Source organism: Rutidosis leptorrhynchoides, chromosome 2, assembly GCF_046630445.1.
Source record: "Rutidosis leptorrhynchoides isolate AG116_Rl617_1_P2 chromosome 2, CSIRO_AGI_Rlap_v1, whole genome shotgun sequence".
NCBI lineage: Eukaryota > Viridiplantae > Streptophyta > Magnoliopsida > Asterales > Asteraceae > Rutidosis > Rutidosis leptorrhynchoides.
The window spans coordinates 24,730,044-24,741,206 of NC_092334.1; the positions used below are offsets into that span (position 1 = coordinate 24,730,044).

At 35.8% G+C, this 11,163-nt stretch overlaps 2 protein-coding genes across 2 annotated transcripts; one reads left to right on the forward strand and one right to left on the reverse strand.

The window, feature by feature from the left end:
• The first annotated feature begins 264 nt into the window (after positions 1-264).
• On the forward strand, positions 265-3,224 carry LOC139887716 (beta-ketoacyl-[acyl-carrier-protein] synthase III, chloroplastic-like). The gene is made up of 8 exons (XM_071870778.1): positions 265-392; positions 624-767; positions 1,861-2,002; positions 2,143-2,248; positions 2,333-2,451; positions 2,539-2,603; positions 2,690-2,912; positions 3,003-3,224. Exons 1-8 carry the CDS (start codon positions 265-267, stop codon positions 3,222-3,224), a joined length of 1,149 nt encoding a protein of 382 aa, XP_071726879.1.
• Positions 3,225-9,466: 6,242 nt separating this feature from the next.
• LOC139887717 (uncharacterized) lies at positions 9,467-10,462 on the reverse strand. Its single transcript, XM_071870779.1, has one exon. It carries the CDS (start codon positions 10,460-10,462, stop codon positions 9,467-9,469), a length of 996 nt encoding a protein of 331 aa, XP_071726880.1.
• Positions 10,463-11,163: the final 701 nt, after the last annotated feature.

The window sequence follows — 11,163 nt, forward strand, 5'->3', positions numbered from 1 at the left end:
TTCTCATCAGGTTTGTTTTCTTCATTTGAACTCATTTTGGTATTTCACTATAAATTCTTTAACAAAAGTAATATTTACCTTTGCCTATTTGTGAAGTCGTTTAATTATTTTTAGTACTTTGATCTTAACAAGTCAAACGAGTTGATTTTTAGTCATTTTTGTAGGTGTTACTGTGTCTAATCTACAACGTAAAGGTGGCTCATTGCAATCACCTTCAAATAGCTCCCACGAATTAATCTTATTTACTTGAAAATTATATTTAAAATGGCTAATAATGCATATGGGAGTTTGACACAATCTGCTGGTTTTAATTATCATTCTCCTAATTTAGTTTCTGAAAGGTTCCGTTGTTGCTCAAGTATAAGTATTCCTCCAAAATCTCGAGCGTCGAGGTTAGTTAGTTAGTTTGTTAAGTGTTGAGAACTTAATTAAATAACCACGTGTTGTTGTTTCTATTCTTTGTTGTGTATTATGTATATGTTGAGAACTTTTTTTTTTTTTTTTTTGAAAGGCAAGCCCCCAAAGTGTAGCAAGTGAGGATTGAACTTGGGTCCCTTTGGAACTTTCCAAGCATCCTACCACCAAGCCAACCCCTGTTAATATGTTGAGAACTTTATTAACAGGTTGATTAGAATGGGTTGCAAACTAGTTGGGTGTGGATCAGCCGTACCGAATATCGAGTTTTCTAACAACGAGCTTGCTAAAATTGTCGATACTAGTCATGAATGGGTGTATACTCGAACTGGAATTCATACTCGAAGAATACTGGCAGGTTTTTTGTTTTTATTATTATTATTATTTTTTGTGATATAAATATAAATTGTATTGTATGTATCGTATTTCTATTTCTATATAAAATTAAAAAGGGATTATCGCCAAAAAACCCATTTTTTTGAACTTGTTTACGTGAGAGCCCATAAAAAAAAAGTTTGACAATTTGCCCTCGCAAGAAGCAAGATGCATCTTGCTCCCTTGCGCCTTGCGTCCTTGCGACCTTAGTCACACTTGAGAGCAAGCAGCAAGGAGCAAGGTGCCTCTTGCTCCCTTGCTCCCATATGGAAGCAAGGACGCAAGGTGCCTCTTGCTCCCAGGTGGAAGCAAGGTGCATCTTGCTCCCTTGCTCTCAGGTGGAAGCAAGGACGCAAGGTGCATCTTGCTCCCTTGCTCCCAGGTGGAGCAAGGACGCAAGGTGCATCTTGCTCCCTTGCTTCCACCTGGGAGCAAGGGAGCAAGAGGCACCTTGCTCCCGGGTGGAAGCAAGGGAGCAAGATGCACCTTGCGTCCTTGCTTCCACCTGGGAGCAAGGGAGCAAGAGGCACCTTGCTCCTTGCTCTCAAGTGTGACTAAGGTCGCAAGGACGCAAGGCGCAAGGGAGCAAGATGCATCTTGCTCCTTGCGAGGACAAATTGTCAAACTTTTTTTTTATGGACTCTCACGCAAACAAGTTAAAAAAATGGGCTTTTTGGTGATAATCCCAATTAAAAAATCAGTTAGAAACTAAGACAAACCTTTATTTGTTGAATTTCGGCTTGTTTAGATACAAATATAATTCGGGCTTACATAAGGGCCTAGAAGAGGCCCATGTGCATCAAGATAGGCCCAAGACCACTCATGCTTGTATCCGATTTTTATTGTTTATTAATCTTCTATTTATTTATTTATATTGATTGTGAATAAAGATTAAGTCATTTACCTACACTAAATTGAATGTAAAGTCCAAACATGTACAAAGAAACATTGAGTATTTAAGGCATATGTTTAGAGTAAAAAACTGAACCTTCTATTTTTTACAAGTGTATGACATATTTTTGAGATTTTATTTAATTTCTTTACTAATCAAACCCAAATAAATCATCTACATGTGGGTAAGGAAAGCTTGACTGGTCTCGCAGTAGAAGCAGCTCAAAAGGCGCTGCAAATGGCGAATGCTGAGCCAAATGATGTGGATCTCATCTTGTTTTGTTCATCGACACCAGACAACCTATTTGGAGGTGCACCGGAGGTGATTAAAATTCATAAGAGAACGGAAATATCATTCAATTAATATCAATCTGCACCTTTTAGTTAGAGGCAATGTGTACCATCTATTGTTTTCTACGGAAACTAAAACATGTCTAATAGCTTTGTTGCTTCTTGGTTAAGGTTCAAAAAACACTTGGATGCACAAGAAATCCAGCCGTGTATGACATCAGAGCTGCTTGCAGTGGGTTTCTATTAGGCCTAGTCTCAGCTTCTTGTCATATTCGGGGTAAAAATGATGACATTTAATTAAAGCATCTTACATTTTAAAACAATTTTTCTTTGTTTTTTGAATCTTCCCTGTTTTTAACAGGAGGCGGTTTCAAAAATGTTCTTGTGATTGGAGCTGATTCCGTGTCTCGTTATGTTGATTGGAAGGATCAAAAGACTTGTGTTCTTTTTGGTGATGCTGCTGGTGCTGTCTTGGTCCAGGTTTGCACCTTGTTCTTTTTTGTGTTTGAGCGCGTTTAACAGTTGACTAATTTGTTTTACAAAATTAACCAAGATTATTATAAGCAGGCCTGTGATAGTGAAGAAGATGGTATATTCAGTTTTGACATACACACTGATGGTGATGGAAAGAGGTTAACTCTCATTACCACCTTGAAAGCTTGCAACTTTTTTTATACTAAATAGTTCTAAACTTTATAAACTGAATTTATTGTTATAGGCATTTGAATGCTGGTATAAATCGAAGTGGAACAAATTTTGCAGTGGATGATAATGGTTCTCCATTGGGATTTTCTCCTACATATCCATCTATTTCACATATTGAAATGAACGGACAAGAAGTTTTTCGCTTTGTTGTTAAAGCTGTGCCACAAAGTATCCAGGTTTCGTTAGAAAAGGCCGATCTTAGTCTGTCTGACATCGACTGGTTACTAGTCCATCAGGTATGATCATACTATTTTTAGATAGAACATGTTGACCCGGGTGAGCTCATGCACCATTTATGAGTACCTTATGACCCATAGTCTGTGCAGGCTAATCAGAGGATCATTGACCGTGTAGCAACAAAACTAGAATTCCCAAAGGATAGAGTCATATCTAATTTAGCACACTACGGTAACACAAGTGCGGCTTCTATTCCATTGGCGTTAGACGAAGCCATACAAAGTGGGAAGGTCAAGGAAGGTCAAACCATCATGACTGCAGGGTTTGGCGCTGGTCTTACCTGGGGTTCAGCCATTGTCAGATGGGGCTAGAATACTTTTATCCCAAGATTCCTATTGAAAGCATGTAAAATAAATTGAATAAACGGAGAAAGTTTTTCATGTTCAGAATGTCCATAAAAGACGAGTATTTTAACTCATATGTACGTGATATAATCGGGTTATCCGGTGACCGTTTTCAAACTGGTTGTCCAACCATCACAAGATGGTCCAGTGTTAGTGTTCTATTATCCTCACAAGAGGGTCTCATGTTCAAACCTCACTAACGACATACTAGAACATCTTGTGATGGTTGGACAATAAATCAAATAAAAGCTATATAATGGTATGTATGACTGTAAAATTTTTATTAAAAGGTCCTTCGGTACATACGATATACAAACATGATTATGTTAGGCCATTGCACATGTTCTGTACCATAGGGTAATGTTGATCTTCAAGAAGCTTTAGATGTAGAAACAGGAAGATTATTATCTTGTTGAAAGTCAACGCCTTTCACTTCCCTCTCGTTTATGCATTTTTTTCCGTTCATGGTAGAAAACGGTGTACACCACGAACATTAGAACTTTCAACAAACAAAAGCATCCAGTTGGGAACATAATCATTATATCCCGCTTTGTGTTCTTGCTCATAACATAGCTTGTAATGAAAATAGCCATACCATAAACAAAAGAATTCATAATAACAAAAGGAGCCATTATTAGTGAAGCCTGTAGTTTTTTGCCATTCATTAACTCTAAGGCCCTTCGAATTGCTCTGAAACTGCCAACACCTTGTTCTAACGCCGAAACAACTGTACTTACCATCCAAATGGCAGCCACATAACAGTAGCAAATTGGGATTGAAAGAGTAATAAACCTCGATAATGAAAATGACCATGAATAAAACGACCATAAATAAAAGTCTAAAGTGTTAGTTATGGCATAAGATGACATGTATAAACAAATGATGCCCAAAGTGATCAAGAACATGCAAAAACCAGTATATAATGTCTGTTTCCATCTTAATCTTATTTTCAAGAACAAGCCACTAAGGCGTAATACTTTGGAATTGTAACCTTCGGATGACGTAGTAACAACTGCAACCAAGAAAAGTAGATTTATGATCATAAAAAGGGGATAGGTGAAGTGTTTGAGCATGAGAATCTCGAGTATGTCATCAAAGAAACCACGATATGTCACTGAATTAAACTTAATACCAAATCGAATCATGAACCGTTGTTCTGCCAACTGCTTCAGATAATTAGTTACGAACGGTGCTTGTAAATAGTTTTCTGCAAGTTCGAATTCGGAATATGAAAAATATGCTACAAGTAGGATTAGGAGCAGCAACTTTTTGTTACGGCTTATAGTTTTGAAAGACTTGTTGTAGATACCAAAGAATCCTACAGATGATTGGTCCATTTCTTGATGTTAATTTGTTTGTTGAACTTCAGTAATGGGGATATTAATCTCGATATGATCATATAATAAATTTCAGTCGATGTTATTGTTCGATTATTCCAACAAGTTATGGACAGATGTGTATAGAACATTACCTGTATAAAGATATTTGAAGGAATAAAATGATATGCAGACAATACTTCAAATATGACTTCTTATTAAATAATTACAGTACATTACAAAAAAATTAAATAAATTAAGAATAGATTTTACTTAACATTTTCACACTATTAAGATGATGTTGTGTCCTGCTGCAAATCGAAAACAATAGTGTGGCTGAATCTTGTGGTCGCATGAAAGGCTTGGAAATCGCGGGCAAGTAATCATGTTTTGCTGCGTACAGTAGAGTATATAAGGTTGAATTATTCGCCCTCCCGGGTAATCCGAATAGGGAAAAGCTTAGAACTTTTGAAAGTATGGTTGTAACATCTCGCCTTATTACGACCACAATGTTTTCCGTTTTCCCCGCCAACGCATAGCTTTTTCTTGGCGACCGCACAGGGACTTCTCAGAGGTCACCCATCCTAGTACTACTCCCGCTCAATCATACTTAACTGAAGAGTTTTTGCAGGAATCTGTTGAGCTTGTAGTGCCGAAACTAGTAGTGTATGGTAAGGAAGAGTTTTACCTTATAATCAGAATGTCTCAGGTTCACGACCGATGTGGGATTTGTCTAAGGTGTTACAAACACCCTCCTCGGGACTCATCGTCATTGATGAGGTTTGCCCCACCATCCTGAACAGTACATGAGTCGCTCTAATAGCATCTGTAACATCTCCCCTTACCACGATCACAAATTTTTTTTGCTTTATCCGTCGGCACATTGCTTTTTCTTGGCGACAACATGAGGAGGTCACTCATCCTAGTACTACTCCCGCTCGAGCTCACTTGCAAAGTTTTCACTGGATGTTTTGTGTAGCTGCAAAACGCATTGTGTATGGTAAGGATGAAATTTACTATATAATCTCAAAATTTCTCATGTCCACGGCCTATGTGTAATTCGCCTAAGGTTACAATGGCCCATGTATTAATTTGCGTAGTTCTGTTTTTGTATTTGTACTTTAGTCTTAGAAAAAGAGTATAATTTGTTTGCTGTCATAAAATGAGTCTACTTGCATATTATGCACTCGATGTCATATTTTTGCTTCCAGCGTGTAATAGTTTAGTACAGGCATTTAAATTTAACTACCAAGTTGTAAAATTATTTATCTGATACAGGGTACTAAATTGTGGATATATGGTTAAAGACGTAAACTGATTCTATCAAATATCAAAATCAACAACATTTATCGAAATAACACTTGTTATAAACAGAGAAGTGCACCATATATCGAAATAACACTTCATAAAAGAAAGATAGACATCAAGTTGCAGAAAGGTTCTAGACAACAATTAACTTAGTGAAAAAAGACATGATATGGAAGCATATAAAAGATAGGTAGTCAAGGAAAATTTCAGTTGTGATACAAGACCGCGCGATAAAAGCATTTATTCACCACAATATCATCGATAAAGGTGACAACATTGCGTTATCAAGCTTCACCAGCAGCAACGGGAAGATAAACGCCTTTTCCATTCTTCTCATCATGGCTTGTTTTCTGCTCATGGTAGAAAATGGTGTACACCACAAGCATAAACAGGTTCAACAAGCAAGAAAGTCCGTTCGTAAAAGGAATCTTGAAAGCCAGCTCAGCGCTCAAACTGTGATTATAGCTCGTAAGGACTTTAGCCACCAAAGCAACAAAACCATATGCAATAGCAAAAAGAACCATCATTAGCGACGCCTTTAGTCTTTTTCCTTTCATTAGCTCTGCAGCCCTTGCAATTGCATTAAGACCACTAGAACCATCTTCTAAAACGGAAACAACCAAACTTACCATCCAAAGGGTAACAACGTAAAAGTAACAAAACGGGATCGAAAGACTGATGGCTCCGAAGAAGATTAGTAAATACGAATTGACCGCCATAACGAAACTTATGCTAATAGCAAATGTGTAAAAAAAGGCAAGCCCCAAAGTGAGCAAAAGCATGTAAAAACTAGTTACTATTGGTCTTTTCCAAGTTTTTCTTAATTTCAAGAAAATGTCTTTCGGGTCTAATAGTTTAGCTGCGTAAGCTTCATAAGAAGACGAAACTGTGGCGACCAAGAAGACTAGTGTAATGATAGACGAAACGGTCATGAACAACAGTTTGACTAGAAGAATCTCACGAACATCATTGAGTAAGTCGGTTTTGGATTCATCATAATTCATGTAACCAACAGTTGCAGTTGGTTGATCATAAGGGTAAGAGAAATCGTGAAACATGTATGGGTTTTTAGCCAATAGCGACATCAAATCTCTAGAAGCGGGTTCGAGTACATATTTATAAGAAAATTCTAAAAGACAGAATGAAATAAACACAAGAAGAAGGATTGGACTCAGCAGCTTCCTGTTTCTGCTTGTGGTTTTGAAAGACTCCTTGATGATTCCGAAGAATCCTAAAGAAGTGTTTGATTTTGGGATTAAATTCATGTTCTCCATTTTCTGATGTTAGTGTTTTGATGATCTAATAGGGTTGGATATGTTTGAGTTATATAGCATTTTGATAGATTAATGGTTGATAATTCCAAAGATATGTTTTTATCTTTAGCTTTTGGCAAAGCATTTTTTACGACATTCTAATTAGTTTCATCGTTGGACTTTTTGGATTGATGAAGAAGACTTGCCGGTTACGCGATGTATCAACAATTATTAAATATTTGATGAAATAGATTGGGTGACAAATTGATTCAAGTTTTGAATAAATCAATTAGATGAGAGCGAGTTGGGGACGAAACCAAAGCAATATAATGATGACTGAAACTCAAAAATAACAAAATCAATAATCAATAAATATGTATATAAAGATAAATTATAGATTTGTGAAACATGAATCCAATTAATATGATAGATCACTGACTTGGAAAACAGAAAGGTAGTTTCTGGTGAATTTATTGCTTACTTGATCAAGATAAACTTTTTAGCTATTGAGCCTTAGTTTGTGAATTCTGTTATTTGCTTTACAGAAGAATAACAATTAAACCATGAATTAGAGGATACTCTGTATTTTGCCTAACCAAAGAACAATGATTAATTCACAAATTCGATCTAATATGCTCTTCGATTGCTATTTAAGTAATGAATATGTAAAAGTGATATGATCCAATCTGATCTGATAGTCTTTATTATTTCGTTTATGAAAATATCAGATATGTCCTAATCCCTATAATTAATCTACATATATAAATTTCTTTAACAATTATTTGTATCATATGCTACTATACTCCAACCTTTTATTTCTATTTCTGCTTTATATTTATGACCTATAGCACTTCTATGAGAATGAAAGTATCTAGGATTCTAATGCATGTATCCTCTTAATCTGACCAAAGGGCCATTGGCGTAGCGTATATACCTCGCAATTGGGTCATGTCGGATTTGGGTTTGGGTCGGGTCAAAACGGGTTTGGGCGTGTACAAATTTGTATATTGTAAGTAACTTGTGCTTAAATTAAAGTACATCATTAAGGTGGGGTGATAGGCAAGTTCAAACTTGAAAGAGCTACACATATACCAACTTATGCTAAGAAGAGAAACTACCATATGAATTTCTTTAAATCATAAGCTAACACATATCTGCTACACATGTGATTTATAAAACACGCTGATTTGTAATGTTGTATGACCACAAATTCACAAGCTGTAGTGCTTTACCATATCTTAAATGGCATTCAAATGGGATTAGGATCCACTGTCACTCATTAAGAGTAGCCAAATTTTGAATAGAAGCAAGTAGATCTTTGAGGTCAGCCGGTCAGAATTTTGTTATTCTGATACTCCCTCCATCCAATATCTATTGTCCAGTATTCCTTTTATGTGGATGTCTCAAATTAATTGTTCACTTCCTTTAGTGGAAAAGAATAATGTGATAAATCTCTTTTGTGCCCTTACTTTATACATGTAAAACAAAAAATGGTTAAAAAGTAAGGGTTAAAACTTAAAAGTTAACAGAAAAGTACATGTATCAGGTACTTTTTATTAAACTGTGTGTTTTTTGTCTGGTGACAATAGATTTGGGACGGAGGGAGTAATACGTAATTCAAAATTAACAGATAATAATCATCTAATTGATTGCTAGAAAATCAATCAAGTCATTTAACTGTCAATTTTATCAAAACGCACAATTAAAAAACGCTAGCATCGTAATTATTGTATATATCAAGCTGATTTTTTCCAAAAAAAAACATAGACAAAGAACTAACCATTATTAGTGCGAGTAAACTAACGAATTGGCGCAAATGTGAAGATCAATCATTTGATTGATATACAGAGGCCTATACACAAACCCATAGTGAAGATCAACGATGATTAGTATTTGACGGAATGGTAAAGTTGTTCGGTGGATGAAAGAACAGAAAAGACTTTTGAAGAGTTGTACGGAGTATAATATAATCGTAAAATCGTAAATATAATTTAGTCACAGTTTATTGCCTGTTCATCAACTCTTTTATTGGAGGACATACTCAAGATATAACGGATTGAAGATCATGACAACAGCATAGTTGGGCAATGGGGCTATGAATTCAAGGAGTTAGCTATACAAATATACAATAGTAGATTTTGATTTTAATATAAAAAATACTCCGTATGATTATCATTATGATTATTATGTTACTTGGCATTATTAGGAAATACAGAACACACGCGTAGGTAATATAAAAAACTTTAAAGACAAGTTCTCATACAATATCATTCTATGCAAGCATTTGTCGTCATATCATCATCGCAAAGGGGGATCGGACACCATATCTTAATTACGCTTCACCAGCAGCAATTGGAAGATAAAAGCTTTTTCCATCTTTCTCATCAAGGCTTGTTTTCTGTTGATGGTAGAAAACGGTGTACACCACAAGCATAAGTAGATTTAACAAGCAGTAAAGTCCATTTGTGAAAGGAACCATGAGAGCCAGCTCATTAGTGACGTTAGCCATTAAAGCGACTAAACCATACGCAACTGCAAACAGAACCATCACAAGTGACGCTTGTAGTCTTTTGCCTTTCATTAGCTCTAGAGCCCTCCCAATCGCTTTAGGACCACTTGAACCTTCTTCTAAAACGGAAACAACCAAACTTACGTTCCAAAGGGTGACCACGTAAAAGTAACAAACTGGAAGCGAAAGAGTGATGGCTACTAAGAACATTGTTAGTAAGTATAGATGATTGTCTGCCAACATCATGTAGTTTACGCCGATACAAATCATAATAAAAAAAGCAATCCCCAAAGTGAGCAAAAACATGTAAAAACTAGTTACTATTGGCCTTTTCCAAGTTTTTCTTAATTTTAAGAAAATATCTTTCGGGTCTAATACTTTAGCAGTGTAAGCTTCATATGAAGAAGAAACTGTGGTAACCAAAAAGACTAGCGTAACGATAGATGAAATGGACATGATCAAAAGTTCAACAAGAAAAATCCTTCGCACATCGTCAAGTGCAACTTCTTTAGATGTATGACGATAAAAACCAGCGTATGCGTGCTCATAGTATGTGTAACCAACATTTTTCAAATCATTATAAGGGTCAATGAAATTATGAAGTTGGTCTTGGTATTTATGCAACATAAATATCAAATCTTTAGAGACATGACTAATAACATACTTATGAGCAAAATCTAATTGGCAAAATGAGATGAACACGACTATAAGAATTGGACACAAAAGCTTCCTATTTCTTCTTATGGTTTTGAAAGACTCCTTGATCATTTCAACCAACCCTAGAGAAGACTCTGATCGTGCGATGATATCGTTTTCCATTGAGATTAGTGTTTGTGTTTTGATAATCAACTAAGCTAGATTAAGTCTGAATTATATAGTCATTTTAAGATGTAAGCTTGTGTTCCAAGGGTATATATGACAAAACATTAGTACAAGCTTTTTATGTTTAGCTTTTAGCAAGGAGTTTTTACGATAATCCAATTAGTTTAATTGTTGGGATAATCTAAAAATATTGATTTTCATGAAACTTGAAAGGGACGTTTAGGACTGATGAAAAAGACTTGCCGGACAAGTGGTGTATCATGCAATTACCGATGAATAGTTTGATGGAAAGTTCCAAATATATATGAACAAAACATCAGTATAAGTATGTTATCTTTAGCTTTTAGCTACTTTTATTGTTAGGAATATGTTGAAAATATCGATAAAATCGAGAGATTGGAAAGAGACCTTTTGGAATGACGAAAGAGACTTGTAGGCCCTGCCGTGTATCAGCAATAAGATGCTGATGAAATAGATTGGCTGATAAATCGATTTAGGTATAGATAAAAGTAATTAAATAAGTGCAAGTTGGGGATGGAAACTTGCCAACGCTAGCGTCCTTGGCTTGTCATTTTTCTGAAATTAAAAAAGACACGGTAAGGTGCATCACGTCTTTGCTGTCTTTTTGAAGTAATACTAGTTTATAACCGGCGACTTCGCGGGATTTTATATAAAATCCTTTGTATCAGGTCTTGATG